This window comes from Caenorhabditis elegans, chromosome IV (genome assembly GCF_000002985.6).
Source record: "Caenorhabditis elegans chromosome IV".
Lineage (NCBI taxonomy): Eukaryota > Metazoa > Nematoda > Chromadorea > Rhabditida > Rhabditidae > Caenorhabditis > Caenorhabditis elegans.
This window is the reverse complement of record NC_003282.8, coordinates 11,864,351-11,885,452: the sequence shown is the minus strand read 5'-3', so window position 1 is coordinate 11,885,452 and position 21,102 is coordinate 11,864,351. Positions and strand designations below refer to the sequence as shown.

The 21,102-nt window shown below is 37.7% G+C and overlaps 3 protein-coding genes and 8 non-coding genes across 12 annotated transcripts; 4 read left to right on the top strand and 7 right to left on the bottom strand.

Moving 5' to 3' along the window:
• Positions 1-1,318: 1,318 nt before the first annotated feature.
• cutl-27 (CUTiclin-Like) lies at positions 1,319-6,904 on the bottom strand (the record flags this gene model as incomplete). The annotated part of the gene is made up of 16 exons (NM_069851.4): positions 1,319-2,103; positions 2,480-2,612; positions 2,660-2,792; positions 2,841-3,216; positions 3,407-3,552; positions 3,595-3,723; positions 3,771-4,000; positions 4,102-4,475; positions 4,537-4,858; positions 4,914-5,106; positions 5,221-5,372; positions 5,540-5,628; positions 5,691-5,923; positions 5,971-6,108; positions 6,159-6,286; positions 6,829-6,904. The coding sequence occupies 16 exons, from the start codon at positions 6,902-6,904 to the stop codon at positions 2,046-2,048; spliced, it is 2,910 nt and encodes a 969-aa protein (NP_502252.3). The 3' UTR covers positions 1,319-2,045.
• Positions 1,791-1,937, top strand: C29E6.14. The gene has a single exon (NR_056727.1). It is a non-coding gene; the product is annotated as an Unclassified non-coding RNA C29E6.14 (non-coding RNA).
• Positions 2,267-2,416, bottom strand: C29E6.17. The gene has a single exon (NR_056726.1). It is a non-coding gene; the product is annotated as an Unclassified non-coding RNA C29E6.17 (non-coding RNA).
• Positions 6,506-6,655, top strand: C29E6.16. Its single transcript, NR_056725.1, has one exon. It is a non-coding gene; the product is annotated as an Unclassified non-coding RNA C29E6.16 (non-coding RNA).
• C29E6.15 lies at positions 6,538-6,687 on the bottom strand. Its single transcript, NR_056724.1, has one exon. It is a non-coding gene; the product is annotated as an Unclassified non-coding RNA C29E6.15 (non-coding RNA).
• A 774-nt stretch (positions 6,905-7,678) lies between the features above and the next one.
• On the top strand, positions 7,679-9,297 carry pph-2 (Tyrosine-protein phosphatase domain-containing protein). Its single transcript, NM_069850.3, has 5 exons — positions 7,679-7,726; positions 7,781-8,357; positions 8,410-8,907; positions 8,955-9,159; positions 9,203-9,297. The coding sequence occupies exons 1-5, from the start codon at positions 7,722-7,724 to the stop codon at positions 9,208-9,210; spliced, it is 1,293 nt and encodes a 430-aa protein (NP_502251.1). The 5' UTR covers positions 7,679-7,721; the 3' UTR covers positions 9,211-9,297.
• A 423-nt stretch (positions 9,298-9,720) lies between these two features.
• trpa-1 lies at positions 9,721-20,927 on the bottom strand. 2 transcript variants are annotated; one of them, NM_069848.9, is made up of 11 exons: positions 20,825-20,921; positions 19,973-20,384; positions 18,434-19,412; positions 18,266-18,359; positions 18,132-18,218; positions 12,037-12,202; positions 11,673-11,984; positions 11,021-11,474; positions 10,548-10,955; positions 10,027-10,497; positions 9,721-9,980 (listed from the first exon to the last, which is right to left on the bottom strand). In NM_069848.9, exons 1-11 carry the CDS (start codon positions 20,904-20,906, stop codon positions 9,810-9,812), a joined length of 3,636 nt encoding a protein of 1,211 aa, NP_502249.3. In that variant the 5' UTR covers positions 20,907-20,921; the 3' UTR covers positions 9,721-9,809. The 2 variants fall into 2 exon arrangements, with proteins under 2 accessions (NP_502249.3, NP_001294083.1); NM_001307154.4 differs by having other exon boundaries at positions 9,761-9,980; positions 19,973-20,381; positions 20,825-20,927.
• On the bottom strand, positions 13,207-13,353 carry C29E6.11. Its single transcript, NR_056723.1, has one exon. It is a non-coding gene; the product is annotated as an Unclassified non-coding RNA C29E6.11 (non-coding RNA).
• mir-124 lies at positions 13,620-13,715 on the bottom strand. The gene has a single exon (NR_002382.2). It is a non-coding gene; the product is annotated as a pre-microRNA mir-124 (primary transcript).
• On the top strand, positions 13,641-13,788 carry C29E6.8. The gene has a single exon (NR_056721.1). It is a non-coding gene; the product is annotated as an Unclassified non-coding RNA C29E6.8 (non-coding RNA).
• Positions 13,937-14,153, bottom strand: C29E6.13. The gene has a single exon (NR_056720.1). It is a non-coding gene; the product is annotated as an Unclassified non-coding RNA C29E6.13 (non-coding RNA).
• Positions 20,928-21,102: the final 175 nt, after the last annotated feature.

Below are 21,102 nucleotides of genomic sequence, written 5' to 3'. Positions count from 1 at the left end.
GAAGCACGAATAAGTGGAGAAAGTGGTTAGATAAACAAGTTTAGGTACATCATATTTGGGGAGAAAAACTTCGAATTCCGTGAAGTGAGGAGAATTTTCGTGCTTTGAACTTTATGAACTGCATATGTAGAGCTTAAAATATGTTTTTGGAACCTATACAACAAATAAAGCAATTTATTCCCGAAGTTTCGATTATTTATGAATATGAATAAGAGAATGCACATTGTGTTCAAAGAGATTTTTCAAAAAAGTAATGTACATGTTTTCCGCTCCAGTCTCTCAATTGACAACTTTTTATAACTCTGATGGCAGTTGAGATATTGATGTGATCATATCAATTACAGTAAATCATTTTCTATTTGATGTATGTAGGTATCATAAACTGTTAATCGAATGACGTATTTGCTTTGCTTCTCACCCTCGAGAAACGATTCGGTTCAACCATAAATCGTGAATCTCGCATGTACTTTTATTCGTAATCCAATGATAAGTGAAGTGTGGCTAACCCTATCCTATTCATTGTGTCTATGCCATCCAGTTACTTCAACCGTTCCCTCTATCTCTCTAGTTAACCAAAAACGGAAACCGGTGCGCGTCGACCTCATTGCTTTTCACTTTTTGCAAACAAGCCAGAAATTACCATGGATTCATGGATGACCACTAACTGTTAAAAGAGGATTTTCAGATGATGGGAAAAAAGGGAATAACTGACAATGGGAGAATACAGAAATGACCTTCTCATTCTATTGTAAATGTTTGTAAACTCTAAGATTTAGGAAGATCGAGGTGGAAGAAGAGTGTCTGAGGAACAGATTATGTCACAAAACAGGGAATGAAACGAGAGAAATGACCAAAAACGATTGGTTTCTTCTTATTCGTGTGTCGTCCCGCTCACAGAGGTCAGACTAAGATTGAAAAGGCTAAACTGACGAAGGGCGGTGTATATTCTTACAAAAGTAAGACTAGGTGTGAAATTACTTGATTTTATGACACCAGGTCCGAAACAATAAAATTAAGATAAGGTTTATGGTTGTCAGCTGAGAACAAATTGAAACCGATGGGTACGGTAGAATGCAACGAGGTTAACCAAAAATTTCAAACGTAATTGTTTTAAAAAATTGAACAAAACTGAAATAAAAATAAATGGTGAAATATAGAAAAAATATTTGTCTAGTTTGAAAATAGCATGCTAGAAAAGATTCTCAAAACTACCTGAAACTTGCCGAGAGAACTGCAGTTAAAATTGTTTCGGCGAATGCCAACTTTCCACCATTCTTTAAAATCTTTCTCGAGATTTTCAAATACATATGTATTTTTATATGTTTCTACGGTGATTTTTATTATTCAAATTGAAAAATATATATAATGGAAAGACTACATGAATAACGACATTAAAATACCGTGACAAAAAATTCGAGCAAGATGCTCCTCTCGGGCGCCTCGACCGGATGGAATGTTCGCATACATTTCTACGTAACAACAATGGATCTGAAAAGTATAAGAAAACGCATAGATGGCTGAATTTTCAAATAAGAATGTGAGGAATGATGTGTATGTACTTGATAAAAGAAGATAACTAGGCCATTCTCGAGGTGGAATCCAAAAGGTAAAAGTCAAATAAGCAAATAAGCGAAAGAGAAAACATTGGTGATCCAGCAATAGCTGCTGGCTACCTCTATCCGGAATGATACACTCGGACATTTGTGAGAGAGAGACAGTTAATTGGTTCAGTGTGCTAGGAGGTGAAAAGTGAGAGAAAAAGATGAAGAGGAAGAGTGAGAGATACAACATACGGATAAGGTTAGGATGGACAGTATTGCGCACGCAACCGATCGAGACGACACGGCCTTGACACGCAACAAAAACTTCTTTTCGGGATGATGCCGTACAAGGAGGCGGATGAAGAAAACCGACGAGTTGAAAAGAAGATGATGACACAAAACATGACTGTTCACTTTTTATTTAATAAAAATCTACATATAGACATAACTTTAGTTAGTTTCTTTTGGTTCCATTGTATTGGGTCTTTCGGTTCATTGACTGGTTCACATAGACATAGTTTTGACATATTTTGGTCCAATGTCTTGAGGAATTGGGGTGCTTCTGCAAATCGAAAGAATCTTATAAATGAAGAAGCTTAACTCAAATGAACTACTCGGAAGCAAAATTACTTGTTTTGCGGTATTCACAAAGTCCCCTTATTCTTAGGTATACAGAATTTTTTTTTGGAAATTTTCACAAAATGATGAGAAAAGGGCATTTTTTGTAAATGCTACCACAACTAAACACATATCAAAAATCGAGAAGAATTTTCTTTAAATGTAACTCTTACAAACGTCCTTATCCAATTTTTTCTGAAATAAGGCATTCTGGCCAATCATTGCTTCGCTCCACCTACTTCTTAACCAACCACGAGCAAAAACAAGCGCTGATTGGTCAGAAGCTCTGATTTCAGAATTCAACTATGTTTCAACCATACAATAGCTCTTCAACTTGAGCATCCCTCCGACGCCTTCTTCTAAACGATAGGAAAATGGACACGAGAATTGAGGCAAGACTGAGAAGGAAAAATGCAACGGCAGGAATGTAGAAGAAGGGTTCGATGCAGATTGCTGAAAACTTTTAAAAGTTATCTCGATGACCTGCGTCTGCAACTCACGTGCAAAGAACTTTTGCGATCCCGCATAGTTCTTATCGCCTTTTACTAGCAACCGTCGATCGACTCTAATTGAATTCTCCTCGGAGGTTGAGCGTACCTCCCGTTCCCTATTCGCCGGAGAAGTACATGCCATCTGCGACATAGATCAGTTGGTGAATTGTTATTCAGACTTATGACTCACCAGTGGACATTTCTTATTCTCGTCACAAATCGAGATTATGCACACGACATCGATCTGTTCAGATCCATCAATTCGGAACGCTGAAAGTGAAGATTGCCATCCAGAAGGTGTCAGCCTCATTGGAGACATGATTGCTGGAAGAAGAGCACATCCATCAGCAATTAAATTCACAGATGCAGGAGGTCCGGTTCCCCCGACTCGATGGGCGGTACAATCAACAATTCGAAGTAATTCAGCTGATACATTTGATTTCACTGTCGCCAGTAACGACTCTCCGACAAAAACACTTTCTACCATTTGACCGTCTTTCGTAATCTCAAGGGAAATCTTCTCGTGGATGTGGCTTTTCTTTGTGATCATTACTGGTGATGGACCTCTGGAAACAATTTTTTAGTAAATGATTATTAGAAGTTTCAAAAACAGACTCTAATGTGATTAAAGCAACCGGAAAGCAATTACTAGGCTCATAATCTCAAAATGATCCTTAATATTAGAAAAAAATCATTGTAAAGCAATGAAAGTATACTTTATATTGATCTAATCAAGTCTTACAAATGTCACCGTACCCCACGACAATTCCTTTGCTCACTTTTGCATCATCATTTGGATTGTATTGACATGATACTTGGTAGAAAAGATCATCTTTAGTGGTGACGTCATGTGGCAATATTCTATCATTTGACATAATTATAATTGTTGACATTTCGTTATTCTGAAACATTAATCATAGATACTTCGGACGACTTCTACTTACAAGTTCGACGGCATTACACCAAGAATTATGTTTAGGACGTGGAATGAATATTGAGAACGCTGATGAGTTTTTGACAAACACTCGACATTGATCAAATCTTTCTGATGCATAAACCACACCTGTGTATTTCTGTAAAACGAAGACATAAACCTAATCTCATCGTAAGCTAGTTTTACAGTATTTTGTGTCAAGTCAAAAGTTATATTGATTCCTTGAGGAAGGCACTGAGCAGCAATTGATAATCGAGATAAGTCAACGTGAGCAATTCCAGAGTTTAATGGCAACTGAATTGGTGTCGAGTCTTCTAAACCAACTAGTTCGGGGTCGATCGGGAGCAGAGATGTGCTCTCTGAGCTTTTGTTGGAGGATTTTGTCTCGGCATTTGGGAGAGCGTGGGCACGGGATCCTTAAACAAGCAATGATTTAAAATTGGTACTTGATTTCTCAGGAAAAGATTTGTTACTAAAATCCCGATGGCTTACTGGTTATTTGAAAAGCAGTACTTACGTGTGGAACTACTCGTCATAGTTGTATCCATGAAGTTTTCATTTATATCAAAAATATCATTCATGTCTTCGAGCGACTCACTGCTCGAGCTTCCATCATGTCTTGTAGAAGTCGAAACTGTAGTTGTTGACGACTTGACTGTTGTAGAGTATGTTGTGGGGCGAGCAGAAGACGTTGATCGAATAGAAGTAGGAACGTGGGTAGTTGAAACTGATACACTTGATGAATATGTGTCGAACGTTTCAGATGGCTTTGTTATCTTTTTAGAATCACTTGCAGTTTCAGAAGATTTTAATGTGGAAAGGAGACATTGATTGGACGTGGTGGAAAATGATATAAGCTCGCAGTGAACTTTAGAGTTTACACAGAGGGACCTGTAACACTATTTTTGAAAAGAAAAATAAACTTTCTGAATATAGGAAAAGAGTTTCATACCAGCAATCTTGAACGTTCTCAACATTTGTTTTATTGACAAATTCTGAGCTCAACTGTCTTCCTCTCTCCATTAACTTGTATCTTGTGACAACTTCGGGATAAAGTGTTGGGGGATGTGGTATGAAAGAAGATGAGGATGTTGGTGATGTAGGAATGTAAGGGCATGATCTTTCGTAAAAATCATAATTCTCATCACTGACAGTTGCACTGATAGATTTAGAAGTTGAAGATAAGAGACAAGATCTGGTAAGCACATTGTAGTTCACTGATTTACAATTTTCCATGTCTATGCATTTTTGCAGACATTTTTCCGTTGATTGATCTAGAAAATAAAGAAAATAAAGTATGAACTCGCATCCTCCACTAGAAGGGCTTACTGGTTATTTCTTTTATAATACTAGAATTGACAAGTTTAGAAGTTATCATTTTTTCGAATGAATACGGTCGGTTGCAAGTGTTCTCATCACTTCTAGGAACACAAAATGGCTCGAGAATATCAAGAGATGTAGAAGGAACTGCCACGTCAGATGTTTCATCGGACACAAAGCATTCGTTCGAAGTGGAATCGAACTGAAATTTTGCAATCTGTTGATTGATTAATAAGAATGTAAAAATTGTTGCAGTTCATACATGCCTACTTAAATGTTTGCAATTTTGGCCCAAATTCTTTTTTAGATTTTTTACCTGCACACTTCTACAGTAAAATTGACCGGCATTTACACAAGCTTGCATGCAACTTCGAATACTTTTCACTCCTAAAGAGATTCCAAAGGATGGAACATCTGCTTTTCGGGTTACGACAAACTCGATTCTTCCATTAGGGCAGCGGGCTGTTGCTGAAAAGATTATTAGGATTTTAGGAAACAAATTTTCATGCTTCTATCGTGAGAACATTCTTTGTGAGGCTTATCTGCGAGACAGGTAAGTTATTTGGGTCTGACAGTAAATCTTTTTTGGTTATTTAAACTTAAGAAAAACTTTTTTATTAAAAAAAAAACTCTACGGTGAACACAATTGTTCTCATAGTAATCCATTTTGATATCTCTAATGATAACAGCATCTCTCCTTGTCGAATTGTAGAATGAACAACGTCTGAAATAATTTTCCTTTTTAATAATTTTCTGATCTTTAGGGTTTTCAAGTGTTCAACTCACTTGGCATCATGATGAAATCCGAATGACATACACTGAATCTTCACACATTCTTCCATACACTGTACTTCAGCTGTTGCATCGATTATCCGAATTGGCGTTTCATCGATTCGATATCCCTTTTTTGTATCAAACATGTAAGCAGACTCTTCACATCGTTTTGCCATTTGAAGGCAGACTTTTTCGAAGTAGAATGTTGGAACTTCTTCGCTTTTCAAGGATCTTGTTATATTGTCCTGAAAAATAGGAATTAAGGTAAACACTATTGGAAACTATCTGATACCTTATTTCCAGTAGCAGGGAAAAACTCGCAGACTGGATTTCTTCCAGCACGAAAATTGAAACCTTCACACGGAAATGCTTCCTCGGAAGATGGATCAAAATTGGCACGGCAGTGAGATGAGCAAGTGACCATGTCAATCTTAAATTAAAACATTTGGAATTTCCTAGGCAGTTTTCTGACAACCTTACCTTTGCTACAAACGCAGGTCCATCAATATGTCGGGTTCCAATATGGCGAATGAAAGTTGGCATGTAGCCATCAAAACATTCACCAAATGGAGACAACTCTCCAACATTTTTTGATTCCTCCTTTTGTTCTAAACCACTCTGATAACTAGCATTTTTCAGATTTTTTCAGAATTGTTCATTTTTCTGGCAACAACTTGGCAACCTCAAATAAATTTGCCAAGTTGATGTCAGGAATTTCTTCCGCTTCTCATTTACTAGATAAATTTCTTAAAAGCGAAATTTTGTCAAAGAGTTGCAAAAGCTCGAGGCTTCCCCGGTAGACGGGCGTAGTTTTTTTTCTTTTTTTAGATTGAGGCTTTTTTGAAACCTGCCTGCCTAACAACGGCCTCTCGCCTGTTTTCTGCACCTTGTCGTGAACAAATTTCTGAAAGTTCACGAGTGCTTCAGCAGAAATCGTGAGAAAGGCGCAAGGCAGGCGTTTATGAAAGCCCTAAGTTCAACAATAAGTTGCAAGAGTTTGGCAGAAAGTTGCCCCCAAATGCCGATTTACGAACAAACATTTTAAATCCACAAAACTTTTCAGTAAAAGCGTTTAGATGTTTCTAAATTAAATTTTAATTGGCGAAATGAATTACAGTACACCTCTGATGCGGAAGAAAAAATAACTTACTCCCATGAACAGAAAACAATAAGACAGTAAATAATACTAGAAAAATATGAAAAACTTTCATTCGACACACTTTCATCGCTGTCACTGATGTTGATATTGTGTGCTTCTTCTTCTTCTTCTTCGCCTTTTCCCCCGGGGGCCGTCAAGACCACTTTGACTGACTGTACTTGAGAAAACTGAATGACTTTTCAAAGGGATACTGTGTCGGTCTATGGATTCTTCTTCTGCTTCTTCTTTTTCTGTCTTCATTTTGTCCCTCCTTTTTTGCAACATCCCGAAACCGATTCAAGACCGTTTACGAGGATGACGGTGCCGCCGACGTGTCTTGCTTCAATTGCAGCGGCTATTACGGATGAATGACAGGCGTGCGACGGTTTGTAAGCGCTTATGCCAAGAAAAGTATATAAAACTTGATGATTTGGAACTTTAGGGAATCGGAAGGAGAAGTAGTCGTTGTTGATGTTGTCGGTGAACGAATAAAATTGAACTGACACTTACGTAATTGAACCGACAGTTGGAAGATTATTGGAAGTTGCGCAAGATGAAGTAAATAAAAGAAAACTAAAAAATGTGTTGTAACTGAAACTCAAAAAAAAGAAAACAATACTTCCATGTTCATCGGACCAATATATCGGGAGCCAACGGGCGCAAGTAGGCGTAAGAAGAACTCATTATTGCCATTATTGAAGCACTAGGAAGTGAACTTTTAAAAAGAAAACTTTTTTTTAATTGAAGTTCATAATTATTACGTGAAACTGACATTTGTTTCTCTTTCTTAATTTTTTATTCAAAAAAAATACACGCCTCTCCATATTTGCCAATTCGCGTTGTATTCTGTCATTCCTATTCTTTAAATTTCCAAAAGTAGCGAAAATCGCCAGCTTGATTTAAAAATGCCGTAAGTTCTTTTCAGACCGATTAAGAGTTCACCATTTAAATTTTCCAATTTCAGAAATAAAAATGGTGTCGGAAAAAAATCACCTAGCACATCAAAATCGAGTAACAACAACAAGAGAAGAGAGCCTGAATTTCGTTATGAAGAGAAAACTGCAGTTCATGGAGGAAAAACAAAATATGAAGAGAAGACGGTTGTTCATGGAGGGAAGACAAAGAATGTCGTTGCAAAGAAGGTTCCGAGTAAAGCATCAGTGATAGTTGATAAGAAGGCTTCAACGACTGAAACTACAGTTCCGATTACTGTGAAGAAGAGTCTGTTGTCAATTAGCACTGCATACGATAGAACTGTGACTGAAGAGAAGGAGAAGGAGAAGCCAAAGAAAAAAGAAAAAGAGAAATGGTCAGGGGAGGAAGCTTCCATCAAATTTGTTAAGAGCTTAGGTTCGATTAACCTGAAGGATGAGTATGACGAGATACAGAAGCTTCCTGTCCAAACCGAACGATGCAAAATGTGGCAATCGCACTCCAGTCGAAATCGTCACAACGACTCCAAATGCTACGATCACAACCGGATTATTGTTCAGATGTGCAAGGACGATTATATCAATGGATCTAAGATAAATGTGCCACACGTGAGTCTAGATACTTGAAGGCAATAAGTACCTAAAACCGTTTATTTTTCAGTTCACTCCATCGATATATCTTGTTCAACTTCCGAAAATGGATTCAGTCGATGCAGTAGAGGAATTTTGGCGTGTCGTGTTCCATGAGCAATGCCAAACGGTGCATATTATTGCAAGACCAGAAGAACTCACCAACCCAGCAATCGACAAGCTGTTCTGTCAGGAATCGGGAGCATGGCTCTATGCCAACGGATTTTTCGTCAACACCCGCAAAGTTGAGAAGAAGGAAAATGCGAAAGCAGACATGTTTGTCGTTGAACTTCTTCCAGAAGGTTGCTCGAATGCTGTCATGTGTAGTGTGTATCTTCATACATACTGGAAGCCTTTGTTTGGACCTGATCGATTCGGTGCACAGATCCGCGCAGCCCATCAAATTGCTAAGAATGAGAACGGAAACTCACCAACTGTCATTGCTTCTGTGAATGGTTCTGGACGGAATGCTGCGCTTCTTACGTTGGCAGTTGTTGAGGATCAGTTGACTAGAGGAAAGGAGCCAAAGGTATACTTTTTCCTATAGTTTTCATAAATACTGAACATTATTTTCAGATAAGCGAAATCGTTCGCACGATCCGTGAGCAACGCCCCCAGTCCGTTGACTCATACATCCAATATGTATCACTGTACATGGCAACCAACTGGCTGATCAAAACAAAGCTCCCATCTGGTCATGAAGTCGTTTCAAAGATCAAGAAGTTTAACGAGAAAGCAACACGCTCCCTTCCTGGTTCGATGATGAAGACACCAACTGAAGGTATGCATAACAGGGTCATTAATTCATTATTTTTGAATTTCAGAACTTTGATGGTGACGGCAGTACTCGACTACAACACTCCTCAATTGAACACTCGTCTTTTCGGTTTATTTTCGACGAATAAATGCATTTTCTCGGTTATTTGTTTTTACTTATGCACAGAGTTTTCTCGCCTACCCAAAGCAATGATATCTAGTGTCTGTTGTTCAATTTTTCAGCTTTAATGTTTGATGATGACGTGGAACTTCTTTATCAGGTCCCGCAGGGCTTGAGGCCTGTCTAGCCCCCATTGTCTAGCCCCCATAGCCATCAAGTTTCACGTGTTCCCAGTGTTTGCAAATTTCACCATCCCATTTCTGATGGGTTGGTTGGAGGTTAATAGTTTTTGTGTATTTTTAAGAAAGCGTGGACATGCGAGATCTTCAGTAAGGCCGTCAGAACAGCTTTGATACACGATTCGCTGAAAATTAAGTTCAAAAATGGAAAAAAGTCAATGTGTACTTCGCCTGGAAGGAAAACGTGCATGTTTTATTTGTGCCTATGTAATTGCACAGAAACCAAAAAACAATTTATCACACTTCGTAGAAAAAACAAATAAAAAATAAAAAAAAATCACAAATAGAGATCAATTTTCCAAAAGTATTCATAAATCAGTTATCTTTCTCCTCAAGTTCAATATTTATGTTGAGCCCTGTCGCGAGCTTTGCAATGATTGCTTCAAGTCGTACTTGCTTCTCGTACATCACATCAATATTTTCTTGAATATTTTTGAGTTTAGCTGCTTGGTTTTGAAGTTTTTGAGTCATTTCAGAAGTGAACTCCTGAATTAGTTTTTTCTAATTTGATGTTCTACAACCCGAAACTAACCGCTTCCCGTTCATACATCTCGTCAATTTCTGGATCAGTGCTGACACTCAACCCGAATCTTCTTCTGAAATTGGACCACCATCCGGCAAAACCAGTCTTATGAAGTTTTCCGTATGGAAAAGTTGCATAACGGCAAGTCGCATATTTTTTGGTTCGTTGAATGAAAAAGTGAAGAGAGGCCTCAATTTGCAGAACAAGATCAACTTGCATTGCGAGACGTTTCAGTTCAGCTTTTTCTTGTACACCTTTAATATCATCAACTGCCAAACCAACAAGTAGATTCATCAGGAGAATTGTCATTATTATGCAGAAAAAGAAGAAAAGTGCACATGCGACTGCTGTGTGTGCTGGGCCAAACATTTTCTCAGCATGAGTAGTTTCATCTCCGTGAAATATTCCAGTGAACTCAAATTCTCCAATCATCATTACTGTAGTTTTGAGAGGAGACATGAAGATCGTGGAAAATTCCGGCTGAAATTTGGAAAACTTGAATTTCAAAAAAGAATTTATAATTAACTTACTCTATTTTGAAGGATCACGTAGAAGGATGAAGAGAACGCAATTATGAATAGCACAAAAACTGGGAAGAAGCGGAAGAATGTCTTCACAATATCCACAAACATCACCACGAATATTCCAAATCTTGGCATTTTTCTGATCATGAACAATAAGTTGATCCATCCGAAAAATATGCATAAAGCTGCTAGAATCCATTGCCAGTTCTGACGAACTCCTGATGTTGCTGAGCATTCGGAGAAGTCGTATACAGTAATAAGGGCTGTTGAGTATATAAAACAATCAATCCAGTTCTCCCAGTTTACCAGATATGCAAATTTTCGTTGGAATAATTGGAAACATTCCACTAGAATTTGACAGACGGCTAAAGTTTGAATGATGATTTTCCATACGACGTCAGGTTTTGTGGTGTTCTGGAAATATGACTATAAGTACATATTTATTATTATTTTTTCTCCATTCAAAAATTGAAACTTACAATCTGAGGGCACGTCTCGTTTTCATCGAAGTATTCACTGTCATAATACGATTCCTCATTCCAAACATTGTATGGAGCCTTTGTATGTCTTACATATTGAGTCAAACTGACAATAAAAACAAGATACATGAAAAGAGCAAAATAATACATTGGTCTCCCCAGCCGATTCCATTTGTATTTGAGAAGGGCTTTTGATAGTGGATGGTTGAGAAGATGCAGTTTTTCAGCGTCTGCCATTAGCTTCAATGGATGGTATTTATAGACGCGGTCGTAATTGGAAGCATAGGATTGTGCATCCTTTTCCAGTTTGAAATCTTCATCATATGCAGATTTGCATCCAATTAATTGTTCTCCTGTTCCATCATCACTCACACATCTCATCATGTAAGTATCATCGAGAAATTCAAAATTGTATGCAACACTTTGAGTTGAATCGGTTTCTTCTTTGCTTTTTCTGAAATTGGATAATTTACATTATTTTTCCACAGAGTTTTATTGAATTTGCTTTGCTCACATATATTATACATATAGGAGTTACAGCGTGAAATTAATAGAATTTTACTAGAAAAGTTTTATTATATTATATAATTTATTGGATATGCCACCAAAATTTGTAGACGCTCTTTAGAACATTCTAGATAAGATAACTTACTCTATACAGTTGTCCATAACAAACGAAGCTAGTTCTGGAAACTTTGTCAGAAGAGTTCTGAAGGGTGTTCTCCTTTTCATATTTACAGGATTTCTGTGCTTATCCAATGGAATCACATCACATGGAATCATCAAGTTTTTCCATTGATCCGTTTCTAGAAATGCTCGTGCCACATCCTTATGATCATTCTCACATGCTATATCAAATGCAGTTTTTCCTTCTTCATCTCTTCTATCAATTGTGACACCCTCAGCGATAAAGTATCTAACGATAGATTCATTACCATAGAATGCAGCTGTATGCAATACTGTTCTGTAATTATTGAACATTGTTTTCTGATAGATTCTAATTTTGCAATGCAAACTTTGTATCACTAGAGCTCTCAATCTGTGCTCCCTTTGCCACTAATCTCTGACAGGTTTCCAATTTTCCAGAATCCACGGCTACTTGTAACGGAGTTTTTTGGTACGAATTCTTTGCTTCCTTATCAGCACCGTTGTCCAATAAAACTTTTGTTGTGGCATCGTGTCCTAGAAAATGAGAGTTTGAAAATTTGGAATACATTTTTATGTAGCGGATTTATATACTTTTCTTGACAAATTTTTATTATCTCTCAGGATAACAGAGTCTGAGAGATTACAAAGAATAATTCTACAAAAAACAAATTTGTATCTTTCTAACCATTTTTAAGCTTTCAAACGATTCAGGAATATTCTTAAAATATTAATTAATTTTTTGAAACCAATTTTGTGTAATTGTATTCTAGCGTTCTTTTTTTCTTTTTTTTTGAATTTCCAAAGTTCAACACAACATTAAGCAGGAAATTCGCTCATTTCAAGAAGTTGTACGCTTCATTCAAACTCCACGAAACTCTTGCAAGTACGGAAATAGACTAAGCCGTATTAAAAGGACATGGGCAGGTGTACTTTGTTTTCTATTTTCAAATTTTGCTGATGTAAACTGGATTTTGATATACATGGTAAATGGTGTGTTAAAGATCTGTAAATTTCCATTAAAAGGAAAATGAATGAAAAAGTTTTCTTTATAAAATGAAATTTTTAAATAGATAATAAAATCCAACGCAAAAAGTGTTTGTTCTAAAATTCAAGTCGTATTTCTGGAAAATCTTCTCAGTTACAGATTGAGTACTAAGAATGTGCGACAATTTTTTTTCGGCTAACATTTTCATCAATTTTTCAAGTTTTGCCAATTTATGTGACGGAGGCTTTGGAATCGTATTTTAAATTTTTCTAGATGAATTTGAAAATTAGAATTTTAATATGGTTAGTTGGTTAGCACATCCTTCAATTCTAACATTTTTTTAGACGAAAAAAATAATATCATGAGTTTTTCATTACACGCTTCACATCTTCTGACACGAGCACTTTTAGCCCCAAATTTTGCCAATATTGCATGATTAATCGAAAGATTGTTGTTTGCTCACACACATTCATCATCATTTTCGTCGCCTTCTTTTTCAATCCTCATATTCTTCTTTTCTTCATCATTTTCCACATCCTTCATCAACCTTTTCATATATGTATATTTTTCACATCTCGGTCAGAATACTCGCGAGCTTCTGCTACTACTGCTGCCAATTTAATTGGATGCTGCAACACACGCACAACAACACAGAGAGAAGCCGTGACCCCCCATACGTCCCGTCGTCCGCCGCTCTTCGCTCAGCGCTCAACTGTCCAGTTTCTCATTATCTTCGGATTTACGACGAGAAAACGGGGGAAAAATTGAGGAGTGGAGGAGTGCGCGGAAAAGGAGGATGGGGGACGGCTTTCATCCTAATGAATGGACGCAAAATGGGAGGGAAAGAGCATCAAATGTACATGAATTAGTCAGCTCTCTCGCTTTCATTCTGTGACACCGATATGGATGAATAACTATGAAGAGATAGATAGATAGATCAACCAACCTTTCAAATTCAATGGGAGCCCCATCATGGCCACGTGGCATTCACCGCGTGCCTTAGTTGGAAGACTTAGATGTCCACTAAAGTCACTAGGGTGCATGCCAGATGACAAGTGGGACATGGTGTATCAATTGCGAAGGAAATTCAAAAATGGAGAAGAGAGCACTTGAAGAAGAAATAAAATACTTTGAGTAAAAGTGGGAGCACACAGTCCTTGAGATCAAGCAGCAGTAGCAACCATCCTTCTCAAAATGGATGTGAATCAATGAGCGACGAGGGCGGAGTCATTTCTCATTTGGGCAGGTGGTAGAGAGAGAGAGAGAGAGAAGGAGGAGGTCTTTTCTCTCTCTCTCGCTCTGGATTAGACTGCCATGGTGCCTAGGGGAAGCCAAGGCAGGTGGTTCACCGGAGAGATTACATGCCTCCTGTGTGCTCGAAGAAGAAGCAAAGCATGAATACTGGTTGTTTGGTAGAAGAGAGCGGGTTACTAGTCAAGAGCCGCGGCGGCGTCGGCGACAGCAACGGACTGCGAATGAGAAGAAAGAAGAAAGAAGAGAACGAAAAAGGAAAGGGGAAGGCGGAGGACGGCTTCGTGCTAGACGACGTGAGCACCGAGATGAGATAGTATTGAATCTGTGGAGACTCGACTTCGAGAATTGCGCAGATAGACCGCGGGGGCCCGTCAACGAAAATCGATAGACGCACGGCGCCAAGTTCTACTTCTGTAGATGCTCAGAGAGCATAAAAACAGTGGAGGATAAAAGTAACAGATAGAAAAGAAAAGTATTGAAATGTTATCAACTGGTGGTTGCTGTCTGGAGCATGGAAGGGGAGATAGGGACTTTGTCATGTGTGACAACAGACGCAAAAGTGAATTCTTTAAAAGTTAATTACATTATGGAAGCATCCAAAAACCTTTTTTCAATGGTGTGCGTACCTGCATACCTACAGAGTAGGTGCAACTTTGTTATTGTAGGCACATGAATAGGAAAGAGAAAATGTGATGTATTTCGTTAAAGCACATGTTCACTTTCTCGATGGGTCCAGAATCAAGTGCACAGGGAAAACTCTGGATTCTCCAATAAATTATTTGCAGCCAACATCACTTTTTTGGCTTACACACGATAATAACACTGATAGAGAAATTAAATATCAGGTTGTCCCATAAGTTTTTGTACTATTTTTTTTTGAAAAAAATTTATTTCTCTCAAGCGACAAGTAGTACTATTCACACAAGTATTCACCATTAGTGTCCACCACTTGTTGCCATTTACTAGGTAACATCATGATGCCACGGGAGAAGAAATCCGGCGAACGCGATGAGAAGAAAGTGGAGAGTTCAGTTTTGAGATGCTCTTCGTCGTCGAATTGCTTGTCGCGCATGTAGTCACTGAGAGACAAGAACAAATGGTAGTCGGTTGGTGCAAGATCTGGAGAATATGGTGGATGCGGTAAAACAGTCCAACCAAGATCTTGCAGCTTTTGGAAAGTCTTCTTGGCGACATGAGGCCTAGCATTATCGTGAAGAAAATATAGTTTTTCATATTTTCCGTTGGTCTTTTCTGCAACTCGGTCCAATTGGGCACAATAGTAATCAGCAGTGATAGTTTTATTAGTTGGCAACAATTCCCAGTGCACGGGTCCTTGAACACCCCACCAGACACAGATCATAATCTTTTTTGGGTGAAGATCAGGCTTTGGCGTCGGTATTCCTTTCTCACCGATCGGAAGCCATTGACGTTTTCTGGAATGGTTAACATAGAGCACCCACTTCTCATCTCCAGTAACCAGATTGTTCAGCCAATCGAACTTTCGACGAAAAGTTAGAAGTTGAGTACAAACGTTGACCCGAGTGAGCTTCTGTGATGCCGAAAGTTCATGAGGCACCCAAATTCCAAGTTTTGAAGTAAAACCAAGGCGACCCAAGTGACGTGCAATTGTGCTATGACAACACTCAAGCTTCTCTTCCATTTCACGAAGACTAAGACGAGGCTCTTCCTCCACCAGCTTCACTAGGTCTTCTTCATTTAACTCTATCGGTCGCCCAGAACGTTCTATTTCTTCGAGACTGAAGTCGCCGTTCTTGAACTTTTGAAACCAACTCTTTGCTGTATTATAAGAGAGTGCTCCCTCACCCATCGCACCGCATATGTTTCGTTCCGCTTCCATTGCTGAATGACCAAGACGAAATTCATAAAGAAGAAGCAATCTAACGTCTCGACGTTCAAGTTTGATGATTGTCATCGTGGCAAAGTAGAAATGGATGAAATGAATCTTTTCTGAAAGGGGACGACCCGACCTTGACACGACCTACGATGAAAAAATTTTAAAACTTTCTAGAAGTTTTGGAAAAATATTTGAAAAAAAGTACAAAAACTTATGGGACAACCTGATAGCTCGTGATGTAATTTTCGAGAGTAGAAATTTCTGAAAATTGACAACTCTCGTGTAGGTTCCTATAGGCCCATGTATAAGCATGTCGACCTGTAGGCAAGCCCGTCCGCCTACAGGCATAACTTGCTTCAAAAGAGACCTGTAACGTTTAGGTTGATTTGATCTACAGAAATAAGGACTCATGACTTTCTTCGCTGCTAATACGGAGCACCTTCCAGAAGAGTCAAGCATGCCTTGTAGGCAAGCATGTTGGCTATGCTAAGTACATGAAACTTCTAGTAATACCCAGCCCAAATCTAAACGTATTACTTAACTTGTCGTATACTTTAGCATATGTCCATTTTTCAAAACCACCCCTATGAGCCTATGAGATTGCCTGTTGACAACAATAATCTTCTTTTCTCGAATTATATCTCCAAAATACGCTCTTTCACGTAAACAACTTGGTGCCCATATATGCATATATTTTAGATAGCAATTAGCATTGGACACGGTGGGGATTTTTTTTTGAGCACAAGATACCGCACGGTTGTCCAAAATCTTTTTCTCGCTCAAAGCCTATAATTGATGGGAGGGCCCCCTTCATTAGAAGCTTCGTGTTTCGTAAGAACCATGAGCAGATGTGATGAAGATCAGACAAACCGGGAAGAGAGGATACGGGAAAATTTTGGGGGAAACGGTGACTAATTGCAGGTGCAAATGAACATCTAACCATGCCGCTATGGTTGATCCGAAAATTACGTGGAACCCAGATTAACCGTCGAGCATTTTCAAAAACGTGAAGCCTGTCTAGTATAGTCCTAATTAGTAAGAAGGAGGATTCAAAATCAGGTTAGGATACTGGTGAATCATTGTTTTGAAAGAGGCAAAGTCACCTACGCCTGTCCTACAGTCGTGCCTATTGATAGGCGGTAGGTAGGCAAGGTATGGCACAGGTACGAGTGCCTGAAGATATCCCTACAAACCCAAATATTTTCTGTGTCGATTCAAAGCTGGATGAGAAATTGGAAAAGGTTGGATCAAACTTTGGCTTATTTTGGACGTGATTTGAATTAAAAAAGTCTTGAACAAGTTTTATCTATGCCATCACTGAATTTTTCCGATTTTTGGAAAAAACAATACTCCACGTGAATGACATAATTCTACATTCTCACCATACATTTTCCATTCAGTTTATCCGAAAAGCTAATCTGAAATAGAATCTTCTAACACATAAATATCAGTTCATTCAATTATGTCAACCATCTGTCACTATTCATATTCTTATTCCTCATTTCTTTTGTCATCTGTTTTTCTTTCATTTCCGTCCGACATACGGTCATGGTTCATTATCGTCGTAAAAAGCCATATCACATTCAACAAATGAAGACTCTCATGAAAAGAAAAGTCTCAAAAATCTGTGTGTCTGTTCGTCTGTGTCTCCCTAATTAGCAACGTGACTCAGTCGGAAGTGAGCATAATCACACGGTGCTCATTAATTTTTCAGTTTCGCTTCGACTTTACATCTTTCTCACGACTACTTCGGGGGAGGAAACCAACAAAAAAGGAACACGGGAATAAAGGAAAAGTGACCGGAGACGGACGGTACACCGAAGTGCCATCTGTCGTGACACTACCATTCCCATCTGCTCTGCCCATCGAAATAATCTGCGTCTCTCTGATTCGCATGGCATCTCATCACATGCAAATGTCCTTTCTCTTCGAAACGCCATCTACAATTGGACTGATCCAATTGGCGCAAAAATTCAGAGAACGGCAGTCAACTGTGGTGACTGTTTATGGGAAATTTAACAATTAAAAAAATATTGAAATTCACTGGTTTGTTTTTCCAGCAGTGTTAATAGCACAAAAAAAGAAAGAAGATACCGTGGGTCATTTAGTTAAATTAGAGAAAAAAAAAGAAATACAGTTTCAAAACTTATCCGTGTTTTAAACTCAGAATACCAAATCCTTTCTAAGTTTTTCATAATTTTGCAATCAGTTAAATTAAGTATAATTCATAGTTTTTACATTGAATATTTTCAGGAGGTACTGATTATGAAGATTTAAATATATTTTTCATTAGCTCCAGTATTTTTCAAAGCATTACTGCAATTCTTCCAACCTGGTTTCTCATCAAACAACTTGGAATAATAACGTACCACTTCTGGCTGCCAAATGCAATGCACTATTTCCCATTTCATCTTTCATCAACAAAAGTCGAATATCCCATTCAAGTAGTTGTCTTACTGTAAATTTCCAACATTCATTTCTATGAAAAGAAAATATTTCCGACCTGCTCCAGTTTGACCCCCAATTGCAGCTCTGTGCAATGCAGTCTCCTCATCTTCGTTCACTTGAGTAATTGATGCTCCGTGTTTTTGGAGCAACTGGAATTGAATTACAGTTAAGTTAAACTAGTTGGGAAAATTTCTGAAATTGAGATAATTTTCGATCAACTCACCTGCATCATTTCCAAATATCCATTTGAAGCAACAATATGCATTGGAGTGTTTTGATCTCGATCTACCATATTGACCATAGTCCTCCTCACGTCTTCAGACACAATCCGAAGTGTATTTCGAGTAGGTGACTTTAAAGCACTTCTTTCAGTCTCTTTATTTTTTTTTCTAAGGTGGTCCAAAATGTATTCAACAGAAGAAAGAGCATTGAACTTGGCTCCAATGAATACTGGGGTACGTTCATCTTTATCCGTGATTGTCAAGTTTGCTTTTTTTGCAATCAGGTACTCAACACACTTTTTACTATCATGAGTGACTGCCATCATCAAGGGAGTCAAGCCTTGTTCATCGACTACATCAATATTATCCTTTTCCTCTTCTATTAAATAGCTTACAACTTCCAATTGATTCATTTGAGCAGCAACGTGAAGTGGCACTGCTTTAACTTCATTCAGTTCATTCTTGTTTCCTCCAGCTTCCACTAATGCTTTTAAAACTTCTAAAAATCCCTTTTCAGCGGCAAAATGGATCAATTCCTTCTCCCTATCCATCCATTTACATGAATTTTTCTTTTCCATCTGCAGAATCTTTTTCAAAGTTTCCGGATGATTTCCTTCTACAGCCATTCTCAAAGGTGTCTTCTTTTCATTATTAAATAAATTTAATGCCTTGATTGCTTCAACTGGATCATGATCCATCATCATCTCTAAGTATTCCGGCTCACCCCGCAATGCAACAATATGAAATACTGTGTTGAGTCGTTGATCTCTTTTCGTAACATTACTATTTGCTTTAATAAGCTCTTGAATTATTTCTTGGCTTCCATGAACACAGGCTAATAGAAGAGGTGTCATTTTGTTATCATCTTCCGCATCCACATCTGCTTTCAGTTTTATGAGAGCGTGTAGAGCAGAAAAGTTGGATTTCATGGCTGCATAGTGAAGAGGAGTCAATTGGTACTTATTCACAGGATCGATTTCACTTAAATTTTAGCCGTTTTTTTTCAATAATATTTTTTAATTTAAAATTTCAAACATAAACTCCGATTCACATTCAGGAATCTTATTGGGTTTTTCTAGCAATCTAGAGATTGATTTTCATAAAAAAAGGTTTTGAATAAGGACATTAAATAAGCGGACTTATTTATGATTTTTGTCTATGAGAAAATGTCACTAGTATCCTAATTTTGAATTGATATTAGATTTTTTAAGGAAAAAATTCCGAACATAAAACTCGAAAATGAGAAGTGTTTGGTCCTAATTTTAAAATGTTAAAGATTTATTATAACTGCTCACAAAATATTGGATGAGGTTAGAAATGCTCCAAAATAATATAATAAGATGAGTACTTTTGCCAAATTTTGAGCTCAATTTTTGGAAAGGAAAATGTCCACAAAAAAACTTAAGCAGAGCATTGATATTTGTATTTAAAAATTTTAAATGTAAACTCCGCCACAAATTGGGTTTCCCCAGGAGTTCCATCTCATTTTTCAAATGAAATCAGATAATCATCAAAGTCACAAGTATAAAGTTGAAACTCACGCATTTTCAGAAACTAAGGCATTTATGATCTTCTTGGTTGCAGTATTGTACTTTCTCGCGGAATCAGCTTGATCCTCATCTATAATTGAGCAAATATCACTGTATCCATAGATATACTTGGAAGCAATATGCAACGGAGTGTCGCCTTCTCGATTTTTTGTATTAGGTAGAGCATTTTTAGAAAGTAATAGTTTAACTGCATCATAGTTTCCGTATCTCGCTGCATAGTGAAGCGGTGTCATAAAATCACCATCTTGGGCGTTCACTGCCAATGGAGCTTTCAGCAGAGCTTCTTGAAGAGCGTTTACATTTCCTTCTCGAGCACTTTGATGGATTATTGAACGAAGATTGTCTGCTTCAGTGCGAGCATCTAGTTCAGCGACTCGAAAGATTGAAGCTTGACGACCATCTTCTGAATGATTTGTTTTTTTTTCATACATGAAAACTCTAGTTTTTGAATTGAAAATGTGTTGATTAGGACTCTAAATTGGCGAACTGATAACTGTTATCAGAGTGTTTTAAACCAAAAATAACACGAAAGTTCTTAAACTTCATTTGTGGAACTTTAGTATCTGAAAGAAAAACTCCGTATAAAATTGTTTACCTAACTATGTGCCAAATTACTTTTAGTACATGACGGAGAAATTCCAAAGTCTCGAAATCTATTTTTTCTGAAACAAGAACAAAAGCCAAATTTTAAAAATTTTCGTCTAGTTTTCGAGATGATTTTTACTTGAGTTGAGTTGAATGTTTTTAACCCAGCTCAGGCATAAGGTAGGCACGTAGACCTGAATGCGTTAATTAATACAAACAACATATTTTTCCATCAAAATGTGTATTCAGATTACTTACTCTCAGATCTGATTGTATCATCATTTGAAATCAATCCTTCCAATTCCAGCCGAACATCAAGCCCTAATGATTTCTTCGACATTTGATTTTATGTTTTCTGAAATTGAAATCAATTTTGAAACCCCTAAAGATCTTTAAAATGGGATAATCTTTTTTGAAAAAATCTAAATCTGGATAAAACACTAAAAATAAGATTTAAGAAGGAAATATACACAGGAAAAGAGAGCCGAGAGGTTGTTGCTGTCTGGTCGTTTCCGTAGTGACCGGAAAATTGGTGG

Bases quoted from the DNA above. Each gene is read 5' to 3' on its own strand.
- pph-2 (NM_069850.3), top strand. The intron at 8,358-8,409 runs GTGAGTCTAGAT...TTTATTTTTCAG, and splicing joins CTAAGATAAATGTGCCACAC to TTCACTCCATCGATATATCT. The intron at 8,908-8,954 runs GTATACTTTTTC...CATTATTTTCAG, and splicing joins CTAGAGGAAAGGAGCCAAAG to ATAAGCGAAATCGTTCGCAC.
- trpa-1 (NM_069848.9), bottom strand. From the start codon at position 20,906: ATGTCGAAGAAATCATTAGGGCTTGATGTTCGGCTGGAATTGGAAGGA. The intron at 12,203-18,131 runs GTACGTTATTAT...CTCATTTTCTAG, and splicing joins GCATTTGGCAGCCAGAAGTG to GACACGATGCCACAACAAAA. The intron at 9,981-10,026 runs GTTAGTTTCGGG...AAACTAATTCAG, and splicing joins AGATGTATGAACGGGAAGCG to GAGTTCACTTCTGAAATGAC.